Source organism: Cariama cristata, unplaced genomic scaffold (genome assembly GCF_000690535.1).
Source record: "Cariama cristata isolate BGI_N322 unplaced genomic scaffold, ASM69053v1 scaffold5377, whole genome shotgun sequence".
Lineage (NCBI taxonomy): Eukaryota > Metazoa > Chordata > Aves > Cariamiformes > Cariamidae > Cariama > Cariama cristata.
The window spans coordinates 85,279-111,878 of NW_009624814.1; the positions used below are offsets into that span (position 1 = coordinate 85,279).

The window sequence follows — 26,600 nt, forward strand, 5'->3', positions numbered from 1 at the left end:
AAGTGATTAGTAGATCCAGGGCAGTCTCCAGTGTTAGCCTTTTTTTTTTTACCACTGTGAGAACTGGCATTTTCTTGTGGGCAAAAGTTGTTACTGGTTAGGTAAATTGAGTTTAAAATAGCTTTAAAATAGACATAAGCAGTTAATAAGGATATTTTTGAAAATTTGTGAAAGAAACATTTAGAGCTCAGACAGTTTTCATTTCCAACTATATGCTAGAGGAAAGCTTCAGCTTATCCCATTATAAAGTGATAAAGCAGCATTTGATGGCGGCAGCTTCTGTGATAAAATGATCATGGCAGCACTGAGAACGAATCTAATAAGGGAATTGATCTGTAGATTCCAATTCTGTAAGAGCCAACATCGATCAACATAAATGTCAATAACAAGATCGTACTGAGGTCTGCCTAATTCCTTTAGATGATTTTGGGGCATAGTCAGAAAGTGAATGTGAAAATTACTTTTAAACTGTAGGAATCACAAAGACCAAAATTATGTTGTGCTACCAGGAGTATCACTGACTGTCATAGTATCAGCAATTTAGCAGCATGTTGAAATTAGTGAGTAGCATTTAGTCAGATAGTGATGGATAATGCAATGCCTGTTGTGTAAGTGAGAGTGAAACATCAGTACTTTTCATCTGTGTTTTCATGTTAAGGCATTTCTTAAATACAGTAAAATAATAAAGAACAGCCCACCTTTTTACTGCTAAAGCATAGATAGCATGTGGAGGGCATGCCATAAAAGATTAATGGTATAGTTCTTCCTTGTCACAAGAGTTCAGTATAAAATTGTTTCCTAGACTGATTCTGACCATGCTGAAATATGAAGGAAAAATGGTTTTGTTTGTGAGCGATGTAACAAGAGAAGGTGTCAGGATGTGCAGGATTCTGCCTTTCACTCTTCGATATTCCCAGAATTCATAGCACCTGCGTGATGTTGGCACTCATTTAGCAAAGTGGAATTAACATATTAATTAGTATACATCAATAGAAAGGTATTTACAAAAAGCATGTACTACTTTGTACCAAATTAACAACAAACAAAATGCAAATATGTACTTAATAAGAGGCTCAACTCTTCTACAATACTATTCTCACAAAACTGCTGTTTTACTGTAGTCCAAGGAGTCTTCCGTGAGGAAGCTCATTGAAAACATTTATTTCATTAATTATTTACATTCTGACTAGCTGATTACCGGGTCATTGGTGTAAACCGTTGACTTTACAGTAATTACAAACCACAGGGAACTGCATACATACATTTTCCTAAGAAATTAAATTAGCTCATTTTATTATTCCTGCAATATTTACAGACTCCTACCATAGTGCTATTAAAATGAGAACTAACGCTTTGGAATCCCAGAGCTTGAAAACACTGATAGAGTTATAAAATGAAAACTAGGATCAGAGAGGATTACTTTGTGTCTTTCAATGTAACTTTTATTTAAAGCAGTTTATAAAAATTAATAAAACTAAAGGATTTGGAACAGGAGTAATTTTAGGCTTACATTGATGTTGTCAACTCCCTGAAGAATACAGACAGATTATGTTATTTATGTTTATGCATCAAATGTCTGCTTAATACCTCCCAATTTATACCCTAGGATATAAGTTTCCAACCTTCTGAGTTACTTTGGACTCGTAATTCACTGTTTTTTTGCCATCTCTGGATGGCTCAATAATAACAGAAAGCAGCAAGCCTGGAAAATCTGAAGCAGACGTGAATGAAGCATTTTATTTTTTGTGCTGCTTTTGCCTTGTTAACAGGATTTTCTGATGTAGTTTTAGCACCCTAATCTTCCATACAAACGTTTGTAATATCATACTCTTGTACTTTGTCTTGGATGTTGTCACTTAAGTCTCAGTAAATTCGCCTGGAGGATTTGCCGGCAAAACTGACAAACCACTATTAATGCTGGGTTTGAATTTAAAGGCTAGCTTCTTCTGTATCATCAGGCTTCTAGGTTTTTTGGCAAAGTCAGCCTTGTAGGAGGGAAAAACAACAAAAGCAAATGGAAAGTATCAAATTAGAACTTTCATGGAAGTATTTTTATTAGATTAATGGAAAATTCAAATCCACTTGACTTGAAGTTTCTGGAATAGCTGGAACTTCCCTTTTTGTAGTAAGAACTGATTTAGCTTACTGAAAAGTATTTTACAGTTAATTCTTTAATATTCATTTTACGTATAACTCTTCCTCCTGTTACCACTGTGCAATACTGCACGTTTGTGATTGTTTCCTGTATTTTACACAGCTGTAGGTAAGACCAATAAATAAGAGTCTCCAACTGCTTGCTCATACCACTGTAAGAGTTATCCTGGGGTTCACTTACCATGTTTTAACCCTCTCCTCCCACCAAAAATAAATACAACCAGCTATAGTGGTAAGTCTCCTGCGATACAGCTGTTGAGAACCCTACCAACAACATATAGGGCAAAGTAATTTTAGTTAACCTGTCAGACAGACCTTAAGAAAGAACAGAATATTAAATATGAAAGACAACATACATGTTTGTCCTAAATACAGTGGGGTATAAGACTTCTGAGTTGCTTTGCCTGTTCCAGACTGAGCTCTGTAATATTTCATGTTACATGCCTTTGCCAAATATCAAGTATCTTCATTAACACATTAACAGCTTGGTCTGTTGGAAATTATTCCTGCAGCAACAGAGAAATAGAAAAAATAGTTTAGTGTGATGTATTAACTTTACAATCAGAAGTTATGTGTTCTTGCTTGCACAGAGGTGTATTAACAGCTTCTAGAGGTCTAAGAAGAGATGAGCATGTAGTTATTTTGGGTAAGGGAGGAGTATTGTAAATGGTCAAAGGCTATTAGTTTCTCACCCCAATTTTAGTCCTGTACATGGTTAAACATGGCCCAACAGTAGGAGCAAGGAGTTACTTGGCAAGTTGACTGCATATCATATGTTCTTCCAGATGTCTCCTCCAACTAACTCCTGTTACCTGTATTGCAGAACTTTATTCACTTTCTCTAGACAATGTTTTGCAGAAAAAAGAATAGGGCCAGAAGAGAGCTGTGGTGAACCTCTGTTTACTCCTATGCTTTACTGATACTTTGCCATTTTCTTTTCCCTGACTGCTTGATGCAAAATTTTGGTGCTTAAGGAAATGCACAGGTACAGATTGATTGGTCGTGGTTGCTATATGTACAAGTGAAAATATGAGTCTAAATATTCATTGCAAAATAATCTCATATAGTCAAACCTGTAAACATGTAACAAATTTTATAAACAAAAGATATAAATCCAGAATTGTTGAGCTGTCGTGTTACTACCAGTGAATGAACTGAGAATGATACCCTGTTGCTGAGAGCAAAGTTAGTGTCTGAACCTAGTGTTTCTTCCTTTGAAAATGCTGACTTCCCCCCGCCTCCTCCCCCCAGGAATAACAGTTGTTTTCTTATTTCCTCATCTTTTAAAGCTTGGTCTCTTTTTAACGCACTTGTGAAAATCTAGAGAGATGTACACCTACATGGACGTTCCTGTGTAGCTTATAAAACAAGTCCATGTTTTATTCCCAGAACTGGCACCAAAAAAAACACAGTTAGCTGTTTAATTCTGGGCAGAAATACAAAAATATGATTGTGCATAGGGGACCTTATTTCATGTAAAGACACTGCTGAAAAGTGGTAAAAAGGACAGGAACGCTTCTTAAAGATACACTGTATCCTGCAGCTGAACCACCATAATGCCGGACTTTGTATTGGTCTAGAATATTTATCAGAAATAGCCACAGTCAGAAGCAACTTCACACTGTTAGGATAAATGATGATTGCAAAGCAAATTATTAGAGAATTAAAAGGAAAAAAGCACAGCTATTTCCCCAGTGAAATGTCCTTGAAATTACCCTAAAGGATATAGGTATGAAAAGGAATCTGGGATGGCATATACCATGCACAAGAACTCTCCTGGGAAGCTGCCTTTCTTCACATGCAGTAAGCAGCTGGAAAGATGAAGGCAAGTTTGTAACCAAGCATGTTAACTAGTGGAAAGCGCTCAGTATGACAATTGCTATTGCCATTATAAACTGTGAAAATGGAAAGATTAATTTTCTTTTACTACAAAGTTAAACAATGAAGGCCATGAAGTTCTGTTTATAGGAAGTGAATAGTAGGAAAGTAGGACATAATTCTGAATTCTCTATTAAGTATATAACTTCCAAAAGCTGAAAAAATTATAATAATTTTATTTTCATGACGTCAATTATATACAATAAAACATCAAGCATTGCTGTATGTGCACAGTATACAATTGCAAGTACATTTCCTGTGTTAGTGATTATTAGAATTAAATAAAGTGAAGCATCTTTTTGCAGCTTTGACTTTTGCTTCATATTTGGCTGTTTTCTGTTGACAGCCACTTGTTCTGCTCTCTTTAGAAAGCAGAATTACCATATGTCAAAAGCATATGTATTACAAACTCTGATTTGTCTAAAGGCAAAATCTATTCCTACTTTCAGAGGTTGTTTTTTTTTTTCCTTAACTATACTTAACTTTCTCCTTTATTTCAGAGTATTTCGTGTATGAGAAGTTCACAATTCATACTTTGAATAGTGTGTGTTCTTAATCTAGGTAACTTCTGATGGAATAGGTGAAGGATGTTCTCTTATCTCCAGCTGAATATCCCCTCTGCAATGTATCTAAGGACTAAAAAGATCAAGATTTAGTTTCATGAGAGATATTTCTGCATAAACTAATACTACATAAATTGCATACCTAATGATATTTTCTTCTTTCGTCTGCTATCTTCTTTGGTGTAATGGAAATATGGTACAGAGTACTATTTCTGTAAGACCTTTGAAACTAAAGCTCATTGTAGATGTGATTAATTAATAGCTGCACTCCACTTCTGGTGGATATGACAGTTAAGATGAACAAGGGAACAGGAAAGTGAGTGTCATGGTTTAACCCCAGCCAGCAACTAAGCCCCACACAGGCACTTGCTCACTGCCCCCCAGTGGGATGAGGGAAGGAATTAGAAGAGTAAAAGTGAGAAAACGCATGGGTTGGGATAAAGACAGTTTAATAGGTAAAGCAAAAGCTGCGCACGCAAGCAAAGCAAAACAAGGAATTAATTCACTACTTCCCATGGGCAGGCAGGTGTTCAGCCATCTCCAGGAAAGCAGGGCTCCATCACACGTAACGGTTACTTGGGAAGACCAACGCCATCACTCCAAACATCCCCCCACCTCCTTCTTCTTCCCCCAGCTTTATATGCTGAGCATGACATCATGCGGTATGGAATATCCCTTGGGTCAGTTGGGGTCAGCTGTCCCGGCTGTGCCCCCTCCCAAGTCCTTGTGCACCCCCAGCCTCCTCGCTGGTGGGGTGGGGTGAGGAACAGAGAAGACCTGGACTCTGTATAAGCCCTGCTCAGCAGTAACGAAAACAGCCCTGAGTTATCAACACTGTTTGCAGCAGTAACTCAAAACATAGCCCCACACCAGCTACTATGAAGAAAATTAACTCTACCCCAGCCAAAACCAGCACAGTGAGACAGGTCAGATGATTGTGATAAAAAGCAGCTAGAAAGAGCTCTCGTCTTTCATGAGCCTCTATGACGCCTATAAAGAGGTCACCATATCAGCACTCCTTGTGTTGCACATTTTTGGTGAAGTTACTAAGACTGAACTCATTTAGTACAACAAGGATAGAACTGGAGCGGTGGTGTAGCGGATTGCAGACTTGAGGGGTATCTTATTTGTGCAGAGAATTATTAAAAATTAGTTGTGTGAAGGCTGCAGAAAAGATATTCCCTGCCAGTCCAATTACAATGGTCAGGTTGTGTAGGAGAACAGTCCAGAGTATGCCTGTTCAGCTTTGCAATGCCCCAGATAACAGCAAAGGTGGGAGGGGGCCACGCAGACCAAACAAACATCTACAGCTCTGGCACGGAGCACCAGGATGAAAATGTCTCCTTAGAACCTAGAGAGAGAATTTCTTTCTTGTGAATGATGGACTTTGGCTCATGTGAGAAAAGCAAAGCCCATTGATTTAATAGCAATTAACTCATCCAATATTGGAAAGCCATGTACAGTTTGGCATAATTCATTGAAAATTGTTCTTGCAATGCTGCGGGCCATTAGGCGTTTCAAAAGGGAGATGGGAACTGATAGATATTCTGCAGAGACACAGTCAAGAGGCACAATAGTTAGGGGAGTCTCTGTAATATTGCCTCATGCCAGCAGGTAGTAGCCTTCTTTTATCTTCCTAGAAAGCCTTAATAAGGATGCTGCTGGAGAAAGGGGGATCTGGCCTGCTGTTTGATGCATTGGTTATCTGCCTGCCAGATAATTGTATTTCCTATTGCACTTGATACAATAGTTTTCCACCTCAATTATCAATTACTTTGTTTTTATTTTTTATGTGGGTTACAGGAGTTAATCTTGACATTGAGCCACAAAGAGCACGGCCTTTTCTGCATCAGTCTCACAGTTGAAGGAGGAGTTTTTCTGCTACTGGTCACCAGCAGCCACAGAGAGGCCCTTTCTGCTCTGCCCTGGCCTCTCTACCTCTCAGCACCCACTTTCTATAGAGACATAGGTCCAGTCTAGCTAAGATGCTATGAACTTTTTAGTCCGCACGTGCCCCGGCAGTACTCAGTACAGGGTAATTTCCAAGCAAGCTGGCCCAGCCCATGCTGTCCTCACTTCCATAAGGGTTTTCTGTCCTGCAATCCAGTGCTCCTGGTGGTTTCGTGTGTTCAGAGGGGCCCAGACGTTCCCCTCCATGTACAAATATTGCCCAGTTTCTCTTTAGCAGTATAGAGGGCACCAACAAATGGGGCAAGTGACTTGGATTTATAATTGTAACTCCTCAGTTTCATCTTTTAAGTATGCATGTAAACTGATGTGATCTTTTCTGTGGAAGTCACTCTGTGCTGTGGTCTACCTTTTGTTGCATTGCATCATGATAGCATCAACAGTGATTTTAGTATTGTACAATTTTCAGGGCAGCAGTAACTCCTTGATCTAGTTTTGTGAGTGTCATCTGAAAATAACCATAAAGGACACAGTACATTTTGCATATCTGAGAAGAAATCAGAATCAAGATACATACTTAGCACAATCCGTTACTTCATTTTAAGTCCATCATTAATGAGGTTTTTTAACAAATAGAGTTTTTGCCATTTTTTAATTAGAAAGTGGAGAAGGAAAAAGAAAAAATAAGTGAAAGAAAAACAATTTTCTTATCATTTTTCTTTTGTAATTGGATGACTTGCTTCAGTGCTGCGTGACTATATTTAATTAATGATCTCAAACTTTGTTATGCTGTTTGTTAATGCTAGTCATTGTGCTGGCTGTGTGTCTGTTAGTTTATTTGCATATGTGTGGGGAGGAGTATTCCCAATGTGATGATCTCTTGTTTGATACAGAAATATAATCACATTATGCATCTTGAGAACATGCTTTCCTTCTTTGTTAATCATTTTAGTCTGCTGGTTCACTTTTGTTATTATAGTTTTATAGAGTTTAACACTGATGCACATGATTCAAACACAGCATGACCCAAGTGCAGCCCAGCCCTTCAGGTCACTGAACCGGTGTGGAGGGACCCCCGTAACTCTGAGCCGTTTACAGCGTGCTCTGCTGGACTACATCTTACCACTGGCCAAAAATTGTTTCTGGTTTCTTCCTGTTCCAACTGGGCTGATCTCTGCTATTGTGTCTGATATGGACAATAACAGCAGCACACTAAATTCCATTGGGTGACATTATAGCGGTATATTTCATTTCCCTTATTGAGATGCATATATGTTCCCATTTAAGTAATGAAGTGTTTAAAATGCCTTGCTGGAAAAATGGGAAGACAGTTTTACAACTGTACTTTTTTCTGGGAAAATAAATGTTCAAGTATAAATGTTCATCCATCTCAGATGTCCCCAGTCATTGTCTCTAATGCACAGATCTGGCTGTAGTAACTCCTGCTAAAATATCTCTGAAAGCAAAAATCAGATGACTGGTTCCACTGGAGAAAGTAATTAATTCCTCTGCAAAGAGCAAATACACCACTTGTTCATAACATTGGTGACTCTGGGTTCTGAAAATAGTGGAATTCTCTGGTAGTTCAACAATGCAGTTGGAATTATTGTCAAGAATAATCCTAAATCAGTAAATCTGTGACTTTGGGAAGGCATTTTTACCTGGAACTTAAATCTTGAATAAACACCTGACAGTAACTCTAGTAATAACACTTTAAAAGGTGCACGCTGAATAACTAGGCAATAGGCATCGCTGATGTTAAAAAACACGTAGCCTGGATGTAGTTAATATTTTTAATGAAAAATAGCTTGAATATTGAGTGTTTGTAGCATTTTAATCTATTCAACAATATATTGGACAAAATTTGTTTATACAGAAAATTGATCGTTGAAAATATTTTCCATAATCTGTCTGCAACAGATAGTACCTCCTGAAGAAACGTGGATGAATATGTAACTCTTAAGAAATTACTCCCAAATTTATAATTAGTAGCTTTTTTTAAAAATTGCTAGATTGTCTGGAATAGATACCTGAAGCACAGCATGCAGATAACAGAGGCTGTAGGAATGGCCACCTGCTTTGTTCCCTAGCAGATGAATTTCTGCAGTGAGTACCAAGAGCGCGGTCTGGGGAGTAGCTGGGCATAAGATAGTGAGTGACTGATGTTTCAGGGCCCTGCAAAGAACTGTCTTGCTGTTGCTACTAGTGTGGAAGGGCTTTTGTGGCTACAGATTCTTTTTTCCTCTTTGACCAGGCTTTTTGGATGGACGGGGTGATGGGGCCACTCATGCAGCCTTGACGAGTCTCCATGGTTTGCATCCTTCACAGGGTTCCCCTGGCAAAGCGCCCTGGCAGGGACTGCACTATTTGTTCCTCTAAGCTGGGCGCCCCGGTGCTGAGGGCAGGGTAGATGTGGTCTCACAGGTTGCAGGCCTGGAGAATTAATGGGAAAATGAAAACAGCCTGATCCCAAGTCCTTTTGTTTTGGTTTTTGTTTTTTTTTCTTAAGCCCTTTTTCATTGATTTCAATGGACTGTGAGTCAGATCCATACTGCCTGTTACATGCTATGTTGGTCCAATGACTGACAAGACTGCAGATATTTCTTTTGAAGTCATCGGCCAAGGCATTCACATAAATCATGGATTTTATTGAAACTGCAATTAAAACGAAACAGGCTTAATGCACACTGAAAGCCTTAATAATTAGTATACAGGTGAACATGGATGAAAAGGCACAAGCTTAGCCATCCTTCCAAGCAAAACTGAAAAAAGAATTGTGTATATGATCGAACAGCATGTGAATATTAATGTACAAAATCCTCTGAGTCCCTAGTTCCCCAATGCAATTATTTTCTATTCACATTAATTGTTCCTAACAGATGACATTAATGACTTTGAGTTAAAATGTGTGCAAAGGAGGCCTTCAACAGATCAATGCTGTTTAAAAATAGGGTCACTTTCGCAATCATTCACTCAAGGTGTAACAGCTCGTAAATAAAACAACATTAACATGTTGATTGATTTATAAATGTTAATTTTGTAGTTCATTTTTATGCTCTTTTCCTGAAACCTGTCAAACTCTATGGATAATGGTGGGGCTTGTGTTCATTTGTCATTGCGGCATGTGAAGTAATGATAAGTTGCAAAACAGTGACTAGAAGAAAAAGAGTTTGTTTTGGATGAAGAATGATCTGCAGACAGGAAGTCTTGGACAAAGTAAGCAAAAACAGCAGCATTTCAAATTAGAACAAATCCTCTTTTACCTCGGGGTCTTCATTTCCCTTGAAATGTAACAGCAGAGTTTGGAATTTTAAAAATGCTGATCTGCTGCATATTTGACAAATGCTTATGTTTTGCTCATTCCCTTCTGCCCCCCCAGAAACTCCATTCACGCATCTTAGACCTCTCATCTGGGGATTTGCTTTCAGAAGTAGAACGAAACAGAAGCTTGATGCAATCTCGAACTGCTGATGCTCAGATTCACGTGAGTTTTGTACTGTCCTTGTACCCCTCATTTGGAACCCTCCTTTTCGCCTCTGAAGTTTGATGTCAGGGATGAGCCATAAAGCTGATCTCTGAATTGAAACACTGTGGAGGCAGATAACAATACTTCTTCTTCCTTCTGTTCTCTGAAATTCAATATTGTGTCCCAGTTGATATAGTAAGCAGATAGTGTCACTCTGTGCAAAAAAGCGTAAATCTTAGCAGTGTCCCCAGTACACCTTTTTGGGTATTGATTACATCTCAGAATCTCTGAGAAATGGTCAAGAAGCTTTTTATTACAGCCCATACACCGTATTATTCATCCTACTTTTATGATATATTATGTATGAACTTTTAAAAATTCATGGGCTCTGCATTTTTTTTTTCAGATGGGGTTAGCTTTGTGCTTATTTGGCAAAACGTTAGCCAGTGTGGCTTTCATGTTTCATTGTCAAAGAGAAAAGTAGCTTAAAAAACAAAAGTCACATAAAGATAGAGGGAAACAAAGAGGACAAGAACAGAACATTGAACCTGTGTGTGCCTTTGATCTTGAAGTATAGTAGTGTCAACAAAAATGTAATCTCCTTTGTAATACATACTTTAATGAAAAGGCATTGTTTCAAAGGTTCACAAAAATGCTAATGACCCTTTGCATTATATGTAGTTAAGCCTTTAGGTGAGGTTTTTCTAACACAGAGTTTTGTGTCTTTAATAGTCTGATTCTTTCAATTTTCTGTGATTTCTAGTGAAAATTATGTATTTAAACTGTAATACTACATTCAGGCCTTTTTAATCTAATTTTGTTAAAGGTAATGACTTAAGAGTCATGATCACAAAAAATTAAAATATCACCATGGCAGTTAATAGACCTATATGCAAGTTAAATGTATTTAATTAATGCATCATAAACATACTAATCAAAGTACGTAGTCGGATAATTTAGAGAATAAAGATAAATTGCAGGACAAAATTCCACTCTCTCTCTCTTTAGTAATCTGAATGCAATCTAGAAATTGGGTAGATGTCCTACTTCAGAATCTGTAATGGCGTGATATTTTTTGCACATTTTCTCATCTCTTAAACAATAAAGATGATTACAGTAACATACTGTTCTTTTGCTTTGTTTAGATATCTCCATTTTTCCCATAAAACTGTAGGATGAAATGCCTTTCTCCTCTCTTTAGGTCTAAAGGCAACAAAGTGAGGGGATGGAGAGGCTCTCAGACTAGCTGAAGGTGACAGGAGGGGAAGGCAGTACTTGTCAGTATGCTGTGATCTCCTCTTTTCTCCTATAGGAGATTCTTATAGGAAAGGATTTTACAGGCATCCTTCCCTTAAACACTGTGATAACAGGGATATAGCCTAGTGTAAAGGGCAGAAATTTGACATGACATGTTTTCCCAGTGCCACAGCTGAAAGGCAGTGAAATAGCCAGAACAAGCAGATGCTGCCATTGGCCTCTCTACAGCCAATGTTACAGGGAATGACGCCGTCATAGCTGAGGACGCTGATGAGAGAGGGTCTCCCATGGGAACCACGATGTCAGAAATAAAGGGTAATTTGTCTCAACAAAGCGAGAAAGTTCTGTTTCAAAGCCAAAAACACAGGCATCAGCCTGCCTCTGATGCTGAAAGATGTGTTCTTCCCAGAGCCAGTGGATTTAAAGGCCATTCCTCCTGCATCCATTTGACTTCCTGGGAGAACATGTACCAATAACTCCCAGAGGTGAAATGTGCTCCTGCTACCTCTAAATGATTTTCCCATTCATAGGTTTTGCCTGTGACAGAGAAAAATGATTTGCCCTGTAGTTACGTTTGTCAAAAACAGAACATTATTATGTCAACTGAGCAGTGAACAGCTGTACTGATGAACTCCTCAGCAGTAAAAATTCCACTCTCTCCCATTTAACTGAAAAAAGGTCCAACCCTAGTAGTAATAAATGGGAGGACATGGGGGAATAAATGGAAGAAATTAGCAGAAGGCCAACAAACATGTTAGTGTATAAGAAGTGCCTACAAACTGAGCATTTTTCCAGAGATTTGCATGAAGTAGCTGCATCTATTGCATACGCAGTTTTGATAATTGTTTTGTGGATTCAGATTTCCTGTGTCTTCCTGAATATAAAGGTAAAATTTTCATCTAAGCAAAATTAAGTTGAGGTATATCTACGTACAAAAATCAATAAATATTCTTTGAGGTTTTCTCAATGAAATCCAAAGAAAGTTTTATGAAACAGTCATGTCACTCTGTCTGGTGTACCTGGTAATTAAAAAGATGCCTGATTCTGTAAGGAAACTGTAGAACAGCATAACAGAACGGTGCAGGCACTTAACATTAAAGAAGCTCTAACACTGTTAGGCACAAGAGTATTAGTTTGAAAACGAATTAAAGGCATCCTAGATACTCCTACAGAGGTTTAATATTTTACCTAAAGTGCTATCTGCTCTTCATTACTCTCTTCCTCAAAGCTGGCACTTAGTCACAGTCAGCTGAAATTGCATTTGGAGAGGGGCGATAACTACACAAGTACTAAAGGCAGCCATAAAGTGTCAATAAATTGCATAAGCAAGAGGCTTCAGCTGTCTGCGAGCGACACAAAGATGGATTGTCCTACGTCAGAGAGTTTCTTAGACAAAGCTTTGAACTAGATAGGAAACCAAAATTAGACTGTAATGGAGAGATTCCATTCTCAGTGGACATTCTGGTTGGGATACTAAATTAATTTACCTTGTCCAGGGTGTACAGCCTCATCTGTTACATTGTAGGGCTATAATGCAGTTGTCAAGATGTACTTGTATTCTTATAACTTCGGTTTCTGTATCTTACTGGAGCACGCTGCTTACGTACAAAGCATAATTCGAATAGATTCAGAATAATCTTTAGCAACAGAGGAGCAGAATATGGGTTCGAGAATAAAGAGGAAAACATGGAGGATTGTGGCTTTTTCCCCTGACAAATGAAAATGTTAGCAATTTTTAATTTAGTTCTCTGTATTAAATTTACCAGATACTAAGGGCGTAACAGGAAGGTGCAAGTACTTACTTGCTTTATCTTTGTCGTTCTTAATCAAGGGGAAGTTAAATGCTCTTTTTCCACCTATAAGATATTTCTATTTCTTCTCATATTTTAGGAATGCCAGCAGAATGTGAAATCCAGTATACCTGTCTTGAAATGCCAGAGTCAATTAAATATGACAGGTCCTAGCCGCCTGTATCCCCGGAGCAGCTGCAGTAGCAGTGAACTCTCCCTCTCAAGTGCTTGCAGTGAATATTCCAGTGGTTCCTCCTACACTTGGAATGATGGAAAGACATGCAGCAAAAGGGTAAATCAAATTAATTTTCTTCGTTCATTAGCTTAAGTTAATCTGAAACAAGATTAATTGAAAAGCTGCCTATGTCAGAAACTTTTTTCACTTTTTTCTCTCTTTTATATTTAAAACAGTTGTTACTAAACTCAGTAAGACTTCTCTCTTCAATGTCTCCCTCCCTCTCACTCTCCCTCTTTTAATATTTTTTAAACAATTCCTTTATCACTCCAGATTGTTCACAGCTTCCTCATTTGTTTTGACTTTTTTCCTGTCTTTCACACTCCAAATTGTTCTTCTTTATCTTAATCCTTCCATTCATATTGTTCTTCCTACAGGTTTTAAATGTACTGCAGCCTTCACACCACTATGAAATCCTTCTTTAAAAAAGAACATAGCTATTAATAGCAATGGATGAAATCTAATGCCCTGTGCAACAACTAAGTCTCTTTACTAAAATGGGAACACTTTTTATTAGCAGCACTTGTGAGTAATATGTGAGTTTTATTTTGTTTTAACAGTCATCCATGAGCTGGGATAAAAGAATAAGCATTGGTTCTTCACTTCCAAGCAACCTCTCAAGTCCTGCAGATGATCTACCTCCAACTTGTATCAAGGAAAACCGTATCTTAGAAGGGCTGAAGAAATTACAGAAGCAAAAAATACTACTTGAATCACCTTCAGTAATATCAAAATGGGGTTACAAAGACTGCATGAACTCTAATGAAGGAATATATTCCCCTGGAGTTAAATGTGGCAGCCATAATGAACAGACTCATTGTAAGCCAACGGAAATAGGAAGTATTTGCATTGAACATAACAAAACTTTCTCTTACGATTCAGATTCACATGATGATGCAGAGGACGACTCTTCATCCTTACTGTTGCTGCAGGAAGTACCAAGCAAAGACTGCAGGACCTATTGTAACAAATTAACTCACAGCATTTCTGACAGTTTCTTTGACTGGGATCCTCATAGGAAACATTTGCCAGAAAGAAGTTCATATTTTAATTCAAAGGAAAGACCTGAAAAATTGACTAGTTTTGTCAGTGGATTTCAGGCAGAAGTAAAATCATGCACCAGAGCAAAGCTGCCTGAGTTACAGTTAAATCAAAGCCATGCTAATATAGGCTGGAAGGACCTTAATTTTCAGCTTTCAGATACTGATGACAATGAAGTCTTGGATGAATTGCATATAGAAAGCAGTGATGAGAAAAGTCCATCAGATTTATTAGCAACTCCTTTCACTGAGAAGTACACGAAGACCTCTGACATACTCAAAGTCACGGAGAATTCTCAGTTTGTATCTACTGACAAAGAGGAAAAACAGATATCTGCTCACTCAGACATTAGGCCAAAGACATGTAATTTCATTAAACAACAAAAGGTTATAAAAAAGACCTCTTCTGAAGAGTGCATCACGGTAATATTCGATGCTGAGGATGGTGAGCCTATTGAATTCAGCTCACATCAAACTGGAGTTGTCACTGTAACAAGAAATGAAATTTCAATCAACCAGCCACAAACTATGTCCAGTGCAGAATATACTGAACTTATACCTCAGGGAAAAGCTGATTTGCAGACAGGAACCAATGCTAGAAACTACACTGCTTTAGAAAGACCTGAAGATGAAACAAAGAAAAAGACTCTTGAAGATAATGCAGGGAATAAAAATACAGTTGTTCCCATAACCTGCAGTGAATCTTCGCACTGTGGAAGAGTGACACTGCAAAATACTCCACGACAAAAACTAGTGAAGCCGGTGTATGATGTACCACACAAGGCCAATTCAAGCTCCACTGTGCATGCAGGAATCAGTCAAAAGCCAAACCTGACTAAAATACCCAGCAGAAGTAAATTTTCTCCACAAAAAACTGCAATGACAGAGAGCGAGGAGACACCTGTAGCTCAATCGGTGGGCGCTGCAACCCTTGAAAAATCACCTGCTTTGCCACCTGTAAAGCTTTCAAAATTCAAAAAGGCACAAAGCCCACCTCGTAATTTTGACTCAAAAGTTGACTTTCAGGTTCCAAAGCCCCCTGCCCACGCCCTGCCTGGTTTGAAACGTCCAGGCAGAGGTGATGGGTCAAAGTATCCAAAGAGTCAGAGTCCAGCATCACCACTGTTGCCTCAGCACCTTATAGAGCCCACTGACTATGGAGAACCTCCAACCAGAGACTTTCGTTGTGATTTAGCAACTGTCGAAGCCCGATCACCGTCCCCACCCCTTCCTCCAGGCAGGTCAACATCCCTGTTGATTCGGCCTAATTATGCTCATTCACCACCTGTAGCAATAAAGTTAGGAGGAGCTGGTCCCAGTGGAACAGCAAAAAATATACTGAAATCATCACCATTAAAAGGAACTGTGAACTCTGGCTTTCATAATCAATCTAGTCATGAAATGCAAGCAAAAAATGTATCTTCTGGGGCCAAAATTGAATTACCTTACCTTCAAGAAAATGCAGAAGCAATTATGCAAAATAAATGCATATCTCAGCAACCCCAGAGTGCACACCAAGGACTTTCCAAAGTTTCCACAAAGCAAGTCTGCCCAAAAAACCCTAACCAGCTGGGTCTCCACAGGAATCGTGAGTTTTCCAAAACAGATTTTCAGACAGCCAGATCCTTTTCTCTAGGTTGTCCATCATTGGAAACAACTTCTTCACAAGATACATATTCCAGCAAAAAAGATATTTCCAGTGACAGTGGAGTAGATCAGCCACAAAAGATGCCAAACATTCTCCCTGCAACTCCTCAATGTCATACAACAAGCACAAGTGAGCCTTTACTATCTCAGGTAAACAACTCCGCATTGTCAACACTGTTTCATGGTAGTGACACTGCACATGCTACCCAAAACTCTAGTGAGAAAGGAATGAAAACCCGTCTCCCTGTAGGACTGAAATTATTTGTCAGATCTCCCCAGCTTCTCCGAAAGAGCTCTACTGTACCAGGGAAGCAGGAAAAAGACAGTATAAATGCAGCTTCCAAAAGTAATGTGAGTTCAAGTAAGTACAAGCAAAATGAATCTATATGTGTAACCACCAGAGGTGCAACAGATGCTGAATTAAAAGACTCTAAGTCTGATACTGAAGTGAAAAATAATTTTACTGTGGGACTTAGTGTGGATACAGCACCACCTCATTCACATGAAAACTGCAACTTGGTGGTAGACAGGGTAGATGGATTAGAAAACAAATTAGTTAAGAGATCTGTTTCTTCTAGCAACAAGTCACATTTGAAGCCAGCTCTGGGCATGAATGGAGCGAAAGCTCGAAGCCAGAGTTTTAGCATTCATACAGGGGAAAAGCCATCTGCCCCCGTGACAGAAGGTCTCGGAAAAGTGCGGACTCAGATTATTACAAACACTTCTGATAGAGGAAATTCTCTAACAAGGCAGAACTCAGCCATGGAAGGACTTCAAATCAAGACCGTTCCTGGGTCAGCAGTGACACCAGAGACTCTATCATATACTCCTAAAACTACAGAAAATTCTTATTCTAGACAAGGTTCTCGTGGAAATATGGGTAGTTGCAATAGCCAGCATGGAAGCCCAAGCAAACTGCCCTTCAGAACATCTCCAAAAGTAGACTTGCTTCACGACGCTTCAAAATGTGATGGAAACAAACCATTTTCTCAGAAAGATGCACGCAGTCCATCTCTCCAGAGTGAGAAAAGCACCGAAAGTTTTAAACACGAAGCTCTAAGTAAAATAAGTGTTCTGCCAGCAGAATTTGAGTTAGAAGCGTCAGCTACTGTATCTTCCAAACAAATTTCATCATTTCAAAGCTCAGATGGAATAAAGTGTTCTCATAAACTGGAAGCAACAAAGTCACGAAGACCGCAGATGTCTTTAAAGTTAGCAGAAGCCTCTGAGAAGGTTACCAATGTTTTGAGTTCACCGACTCTACAACCTACAATAGAGGAGAAAGTCATGTTGTGCATCCAAGAAAATGTGCAGAAGGGTCAGGGACAACCCAAATCTCCCACTGTGGAGACTAAACAAAAGACTGGGCCCTCTATAGCTAGTTGGTTTGGCTTTCGAAAGAGTAAGCTCCCAGCACTGAGTAGCAGGAAAACTGATGTTCCTAAAACAAAGGTAGAAAAAAAAGATGCAAAAGTTGCAGGATTTGGAATTAAGCAGGCAAAATTAGAGAGAAGAAAAGAAAAAAAGAAAACTGAACAACACTGTGAAATAGAAAATGAAATTAACAGGAAAACAGACAATGGTGACATTTTAGCTGACATCATGGAGAGCAAAATTATGAAACCTTCACAAGACACACCTGGTGAGATTGAGTGTGAACAAGTCAAAGGTTCCACCACAGCTACATACTCACCAAAAGACAGCTTTATGAAAGAGCTTTTGAACAGGTAAAACTCTGGAACACAATTTGGGATGTGATGTTGTACTCTGTACCTTTACAGATGCTCAGATGCTAAGTTCAATGTATGTTCCTTTTAGACTAGGAATGCATAGTAGCAATCAGTCAGTACGCTATCAGAACTTTAATCTCTACAGGAAAAAAACATTAATAATGAGATGATAATTTTATTTCATGTTACTTTGTTAACCAAACCAATGGCCTTTGAAATTAAAGAATGGCAAGTTACATCCAAGTTGATAGAAATTCAAATGATTCCAGAAATCAAGAATCTAGGCAGATGGTGTGTAAAGATAGAGGATAATGAGGTACATGTTTTAATGTATTCCATCTTCATGTATTGTAACAAGCAAACATATATTTGGTAACTAGTGAGAATTAATTGCATTTCTGGCTACCGCAACCTTCGGTCACAGAAGAACTTAGCAGTTGCTATACTGTGTTTTCACGTTTGCCCCACAGCAGTCCCAAATATAATATAAATCATTATATGTGAAAGACTAAATTGATATACTACCTGAAATTGCAAGTGACAGATTTGATCAAGGCTAGTTAGAAACATTTATCACTCAAAGGTCTAGAGACAGAAAGATACAGAGAGGTTACTTTAAACATTAAAGGAATGGAAAAGTAGAGTGATTGAAGAAGGGCAATGTAATTTATCAGAGGAATCACTCTCTACCTGCAGAGTTGATAAGAAAGCAGCTCAGCAGACAGAAAGTGGATCAAATAATGTTTCCTACAGGAGTGTGTCGAAGGGCAGCTCCCAGGGCTCCTCTCTTCACGGCAACTCTATCAGCTCTCAAGGAAACCACAAGAAAAACAGCAACACAAAAGCTGATATGGAAATGCAGAATCAGACCCTGGTAAGTGCTTTAGTACGTGAAAACATTATTACCTTCTTTTTAACTTCTGGTTGTGTTCCTTATTGCTAGTCCAGACAAACAGGATAATAACTGTTTATATATGATAGAAAGATTTTGTGTAGCTAGAGAATTGTGAATTAATACAAAAGTTGGCAGCTTGACTATAGGCCAGATTATACAGCTAGTTATGAAGATCCTACTGCTTCTGCTGGCAATTCAATTTCAGTGGAGATATATGCACAGCGATGCTATAATCATACTGTAGTAGAGTGAAATAATAGGACCGTTTCCTTTTTTTTCATTTTTTCCCCTTTCCCTGAAAATTGCATGCCAGTGTTGAACATTCCTCTGAACATTATAGAAATTATTAAGCACAAAATGTGCACTGCTGATGGGGAAAAGGCAACATATTTGACCACGTTTGGGAATATTTGTCACTTAAGAGAGTCTTTTAAAAGCAAAAACATACATTTGACCCACTTCTCTCTTCGTACCATGGAAAATCTCCCTGTTAATGCCCTGCAATTAGTTTTATGCTTCAATAAGGTATTAACTATACCTAATACTTTCATTTACTCAGAGGGTAGGCATGTTGCAATTTAGAAGAAAAATCATTTTCTTTTCTCTTAGCTGCTAGATGCTGGTTCTTGAAAGGTTATGTGAGTGGCTAACTTTTCTGCATCGAGAAGTGTACACACAGAGTCTAGGATTGTAGCCTAAAGTCAGACTGAATGGGTGTCCTTCCTTGTGAAGCCTCTAATAATTAACCTTAGCATTTAGTGAGCAATTTCTTGCCTAGCAAGGGCCTTTCCCATGATGTTTTAAAGTCCAAGCACCAGGAGAACAGAGATGCCTTAACTCAATGAGCATTCTTTTCTCATTCCTGATACCTGTCTTGACCATATTAATGATGATGATTATAACAATAATCACAGTTTGCACAAAATAATCTGAAAATTTATGCCAAATATAATACTGAACATGAAGTTGAGGATCTTAATTTGTTGTTCTGATAGAAGTGACTTATTGAAGTACAGTACATGCAACTATTTCATCTGAGAGAATTTGAAGTACAGATTCTTTGGGATGTGTTTCAAGGGTAAAACAAATTTCAAAATGCTTCATAATGGGAACTGGCAAAACTCATCTTACTACTGATGTTTAGGATGCTTGAAGTTAAAGTATCCCACACGTGGTTCAGGCAAATGTTTTTTCACTTTAATTCAGGTTTCTTTCCTAAGAACATCTGCAAGGTCATTTTTTAAATCTTACAGGGAACATATGCAGAATGAATGTGTCTGAAAACTTTTTACTCCTGACTCCTGTGGTGTCATCTCTTCTTTGAAAATGTAGATGTCTCCTGCATTATAAAACCACAAATTATAAGCATATCTAAGGCTGTCCTTGTAGTGTCACTGAAAGGAAAGAGAGAGAATGAAAGTCTGGAAATGTGCAATATGCAGGAAATTCAATCCAACTGATCTAGAACTTTGATAGCAAAGCAGAGCCCCTTATCAGAGCCACTCAGTTTAACTATGCCCCATTTAATATGGTCCTGACAGCTTAGGGTATATCTTCGCTGTACAGAAGTACAAAAACCTCTACACATTGCTTCTGCCATTTCTTTCTAACTTATTATTTTCTAATGCTGCAATAATTTGTTGTGCTTTTTGTGTGTCATTTTGTGAAGTCTTTCTAAATGCAGCCATAATAGTCTTTCAGGACTTTAAGTATGTCTTCAAGAAACACCCTTTATTTTATCAGGGAACTACAAAGATTGTCCTTAATATACATGAATAATGCAGAAATGCTAATTATACTATTTAGTTTTTAAGGACATGTTAGCCATGGAGAAAAGGCATTACCTGTCCTACACCATACACTCTTGTTTGCTGTGAATCAAAGTATTTTTTGTATTGTTTTTGAAGATTAAGTTACATTATATGCTTCATCTTTTTGAGTTTCATGTTCTGTTTTTTGTGGCACTTAATTCCTGAAAGAAATATCTAGTGCCAAAAGACTGAGGACATCTAGAATAACGAGATTAAAAATGTGTTTACGGTTCTTAACGCTAATTTATGAAAGAGATACACCTTAACATTCCACAGTATGCAATATTTCATCTTGTCCTCCAAACTTCTACAAGAAAAACAATGGGAATTCTTTAAATTCAAAGTTCATGCATCTTACTACTATCATTTCCAGTTATTCTTTGGTGTCTGCTTACTGTGAAGCAGATTGCAAAGGACTGGGAGATAGCTGTGACTGAAAACAGTCGCATGCAGTAGAATGGCCTGTTGTGCATTTTTTCGCTTGTAAAAAGACAAAATGCATGCTTTGGAGAAAACAGCATAAATGTTTTGAAAAACCCTAAACTAAGAAGATTTCTTTTCTTTTTTGAACAATGCAAAGTGCATTCAGTCATATGGGTGCAGTGCTGAAGCTGCTGTATTTCAAAACTGCATATCATATATATATTGCTTCTTTAAATCCTGGCCATAACATTTTTTAACATTATTTTTTTAGCAAGTTTTTCCTTTAAAGCCTATTTCATTTTTGATTATTGAATCTCTTCTCTTATGATGTGCCAGGTAAAGACTTGGGGCACTATTATGACATAACATATGCACCAATTACCTCTGATTTCTGTTCATGCAAAGAACAGAATTGCTTGACTGCCACTGAATTTATGGAAAAAGCAATGTTCCACCAATGGAGGCCTTGTGCATTCACCTTCAGAGGGATACGCTTCCCGTTAGTGTTCATCAAAAAAGCACTTTGCTCTAAAGGCCAGCCAACAGAAATTCATAATCCTTTAGCCCACACCAAGGATATTCCACATTCTCCAATACTTTTTCATGTCCTTGGCTGGAGCTTAAGGTGAGATACAATCATTTTTGTGCTGCACTGCTTCATTTCATCTTTGTGATTTTATTACAGCCCAGCGTAATTTAGAAAAGCCACGGGCTTTACTTTGTGAGGTGGAAGTGTGGCACCAAAATCAAGACACCAGGAGTTTTGTATAGCACTGTCTGTCTGCAGTCCGTGTGTTTGGGGAATACCCAGAGATCTATCCTAATATTGTGAAATGTCACATCAGCAGCAAGCCGCAGACTGCCATGCAGTCTGCAAATGTGAGAAATTGTTCTACCTGTAATTCAATGCCAAATGATCACATACTTTCCGCTTCATTTTCCATAACCTGAAGAGTGTCATTTCAGAAGAAAAAAGATATAATCAGATCTCTGGGATTAAGAGATTATAAATACACTTTTATAAATATAGAGAGCAATTCTTCATGTCTTACTGAGGCTAGTCACAAGAGGTCAATAGGGCTACTTGTCTAAGCCAGACAAGCAGAATGTATACTATGATCAAAGATATGTCATGCAAATGATGATAAATTCTACTGGTTTAGATTACAGAACATATTTGAAGTTATTGTGAATGTGCTATAAGTAGTTTAAAACAGCAGAGAGTGATTAACAAATAATTTAAGATCTCTGAGATATTGAAAGTAATTTTTTTCTGCAGTGCTGGCTTTCTTCCTCTCATCACCCTAAAAGTATCTTCATTCCTGTTTGATTTATATAGCATGGCAGAAAAATATGTCCCTGGATCTGAATTATGGCCACTGATGGCCACTGATGGCATATAATGGAGGGGGTTTTCACTGTACTGTAGGAAGATACTCAGATTATGTATACGCTTGGAAAACAGGAGTGCAGAACAGAGCAAAAGTATGCCTTCATCTGAAAAACAGAATATCTAGAGGATTTGAATAACACATACTTGAATAACACATACAGGCTCTTAGTGTATAAAGTTTTTCTCTCTGTTTAGCTAATAAATGCTTTTAAACAAAGGTGGAAACAAAAACGCCAAAGTTCAGTGTTTGCAAACTGAACTAGAAAGATACTACATCATGTATTAAGTTCACATTTTTTTTAGCACAGAATTTGAAACATGGTATTTCTAGAGAGAAACAAATAAGAGGTCAGGTGAGCTGAGCATAATTGTTGGGTTTTTTTTAATGAAGAAAAAGACTTTTCCTTTTGAGGAATTGCATCTTCCAAGGGTATTTTTCGACTGCTGCATATTGTGACTTTGAATGAAATTAAAAGTTGTTATCCTCAGGTATCATTCATAGAATGAGACAGGCTATATATTTCCATTCTTAGCTGCCCTGTAACTTTACTCTGGTTTATTTCTGAAAAGATATTCTGTAGTTATCATGAAGCAACATAAATGGAGTCACAGATGTTCTTCACTTTTGTTGTTGTACTATGTACAGGCTAAAGTAGTCACAGAAAACCTGCAAGAAGAAGAGGACACCATGACAAGGACTACATGTCAGAGTCATGTGATAGGTACAAAATTATATTTTACACTGGATTTTATTGCTGTCTCAGTTCTTGGAAAAAAACGCGTTTAATTCTCATTACTTTGTTTATTTGCCCACCAAATGTCAGCTTTACCATTCATTCCTGGATAGCCAGATTTCACTAACTATATAAAAGATGAGTACTTACCATTACCAATTTTGATCAATGCAATGCTTGACAGAAGGGCTTTGGAATATGGCTATGAAAGCTCATTTCAGCTTCCAAAACTAGTGGGTTACCTATGGTGGCTTAACTTGAAGGTTGTTGTGCATGATAGTTTCAGTGGGAATAATGCTGATATACTGTAACTGTTGTCATCTGGCCTTGAATCAGTAAAATTCACAATAAAATTCTTAATAGCAGAATAATTACTGTGATAAACTAAACCAGAAGGAGTAGCAAACCAGGTGTCTGTTCAGAAGACCTTAAAGCTGTTGCTGCAAATAAGGTTGCCTTTGCTCTATGCTTTTCAGGAGGGTACCACCATCCACCCTGCTTCTTGATTGGCATGTACTAATTTTTAACCTCTGTACATGTTAAAATATCTAATAGGCAATGGAGGACAAAACAGAAGTCTGTTTGGGATCTGTATTAGAGCAGTATGTCACCAATATAAGGAACTGACTCTGAACGAAAAAGAGTCTCCTTTAGCAAGTTCCCTTTGCATGCAGAGACTGCACCAATAGTTAAAATTAATTCAGTGTTTTCAGGACACTGTAAGCCATTTTGCTAGCCAGAAGCTCTTTCATTTCACTAATACTGTCAATCCAGCAAGTGGGACTGAACAGAGGTATCATGTTGAAACACATTTTCTCTTTCAGGTAGTAGGAAAATGTTTGTGTGCTTTATTGACTTGTACAGCCTTTTCAGTCCCAAATTCAGCCAAATAAACTCTGGCTGTCTTACTTGCAGAAAAGATCCCTAAATTCTTCCCTCTCTAAGAACCCAGCCATAACCTGGCTCCATTACAGCAACTAAATAACAAGAACTTTGAACAATGCAGGGGGATTCTGTGAGTGGGTAGGCACTAGCTCTGAAAAGAGAAATACATGCTCCTCACTCTGTGAATAAAGGACTTGCTTTCTGTTACTAGAAATTGCCCAAAAGAGAATAAGTCACTTAAGACTGTTCAGAATTCTTTTTCCTCAGATTGAAATAATTACTTTGCCTCCACCCCAGAATTCTCAAAACTTCCACTTTGAATTGATGTAAAATAGTGGGGTTTAATTTTCTAATGCAGATGCTGAAAAAGAAAAACCAGCTATTTGCAGAGCTTTTTTCTGAAAAGCCTCCAGTGCTTCCTTGGTGTTCATCAGTGTAATTGGTGGTTGTGACTGAGATCTAATTGCTATATATTTCGATATATTACTTTGTCATTGGGTCCTGTAATATGTCATGCAGGTAGCTTTTGAGGGTGTTAATATTTTGCTCCTCCCGCAGGCACCGAATCTGAGTCTCTGACAGGACATAGTGGTTATGGAGCAGATCGGCTGGCATTCCCCAAAGTCAGACTTTAGTTGTGCCTTGGGTTCGTGAGGCCCTCAGTTAGCTGAGACAGGTCATCACTGTGAGTCCAGCCTTCCTGTGCACCAAAGTCCTTTTTGGCAAAGAAAAGACCTTTTACTTCACCTTTTTCAGGGCTGATGACATGGATAAAGTGACAGTTAGGTCTGTGGCCCAGGTCTATATAAGTCCACAGTAGGTAGTGCTACAGAGATGCCAGGCAGTGCTGCCCTTGGGAAATTCCTATAGCTTGTACAAAGACCTCTCCATCATCTAAATTACACCAATTGCAAAAGCATCTTATTTTCTGTAGACAATGCCATCTCTTAAAAGCTCAACACAGGATGCCAGCTATCCCTATTCTGCCTTGTCAAACTATCTAGAATAACTCAAGGAGTTGCTCTGAGGATCTGGTTGTTAATGTCAGGAAACTTTGATGGGAGACATTATGTGCAATAGGTAGCATTGGCACAGTAAAAATCTGAAGTCTAAGCAAATTTGTTAACATCAGCACAGTGAGTCCTAATGCAGAATGTACCAGTCGTTACTTATTTCAGCCGGACCAGCCCAAGCCTGGGAAATTAGAAGCATGGATCTAAGTGCACTTCCTGAATACTCCTAAATCAGTATCGTTCTGTGTTTTATTCCACTTTCATCTGGCTGTGTTTTATCTTACATTGGTATTTTTGCTGCTGTATGTCTACATTGCTCTTCGTGGATAGCAAGCTTTCCTAGGTCTCATCCAGATTCTTTTACCAAATTCCTTGATAGAGGTTCTGGCATTTTTCCAATACAAAGGTTTTCATAGAAAGATACTGATTTTTTTCAAGACTGAAACTCTGTGCAGCTTTAAGAAACGTGCATTTGGAACATTTCGCACATCAACCTGCAATTTTTAGTCAAGACCATACACAAGGAAGAACTTGTGAAGATTATAAAGAATTTGTTGGTATGGAGAATTACCTGAGATGTGAGAGCGCCAAATTTGGCTTGCTTTGTTATCAACTCCTAAGCTTCTGGTTGTCAGAAGCAGAAGGGAACAATACAGGAAGGATGGCTCTGTAAATGCTATGCCTCGCTGCCATCAAGCACATGATAGTGAGCCAGGTCCTTAATCTGATCAAAAAGGATAGTTCATGTCCTAATGGAGGCTTTTGGTCTGTTTTCATGGAATAGTTTCACAGTGTTGGGGCTTCTTCCAGAACAGGAACATCTTTGAAATCTTGAAAATTTCAGTGGGTTTTAAATTCATTTCTTACTGCATTCTTCACCATCATGAACAGTTGTTTTAAGAAAAGAAGTTCACTATGGTTTTGTAGCTGTACTTTAATTAGTTTATTCTACTGGTTTTGATCTAAGCTGTTAAAAAAATAAAGCTGAATGTACAGAAGATGTAGAAAGGCTATGATTAAGCAGGGAAGATGTCCTCTACATAATAGAAAAAACATGTGTTGCTGTAGTTGTCACTGTAAAATACCTAAATTGACATCAGTTCAGCCCAGTTAGCTAATAAACAAGGTACATATAACTGAACAGTCTTCAAGGTTGGTATCATGTAAGACAATGCTGGTTCATCACTTTGTAATAATGAGATACTCCTGGGTGTGTTAAACAAAAAACGTGTAAAATGCCAGTTGCTAGGTTTTTAATTTATTGTCAGTTGTTGATCTAAACAAATTTAAGCATTTTGCTGACTCTTTGGATTTGCTAAATTGAAAGAGTACAAGAATGCACAGTAATAGAAAAATTCCCTTCTCATATGTCCTGTATATCTAGTAGTTCCTGTATCTCAGGAACACATTATCATTTCTATATGAAGCAGTCATTTATATTGTGCTATATTGTACTTAAACATATATTTAAAACATTTTTAAAATTTTTAAACCAAAAATATGTTATACTCTGGATGCTTTTGCTGCACTGTCGGTGAGGATGCTACCTGTGCTCCTGCTTCACACAGACGGGAGATGTAAGAATCCACGAGTATCACATTCAGGTCCAGTCATCTTCAGAGCTCCTTCCTCAAGCCCTTTGCAATAAAGTAGTTGGGTTTTCAAAGAGTGATGAAGTGGGAAATGCTAAAGTCCTACTAAGAGGAAGGACATGATAAAAAGGTTGACTTTCCCTTGATGTCATGAGAGACTCCCCAGCTCAGACAGGTACAGCAGGG

At 38.2% G+C, this 26,600-nt stretch overlaps 1 protein-coding gene across 1 annotated transcript in view; it reads left to right on the top strand.

The window, feature by feature from the left end:
• NCKAP5 (NCK-associated protein 5) overlaps positions 1-24,444 on the top strand; it is a 93,582-nt gene extending 69,138 nt beyond the window's left edge. Inside the window, exons 6-11 of the mRNA XM_009703312.1 lie at positions 9,883-9,987; positions 13,117-13,308; positions 13,812-17,665; positions 18,365-18,542; positions 22,837-22,912; positions 24,368-24,444. Of these exons, the coding sequence (XP_009701614.1) occupies positions 9,883-9,987; positions 13,117-13,308; positions 13,812-17,665; positions 18,365-18,542; positions 22,837-22,912; positions 24,368-24,444 (4,482 nt within the window). The remainder of the gene's footprint in view (positions 1-9,882; positions 9,988-13,116; positions 13,309-13,811; positions 17,666-18,364; positions 18,543-22,836; positions 22,913-24,367) is intronic.
• Positions 24,445-26,600: the final 2,156 nt, after the last annotated feature.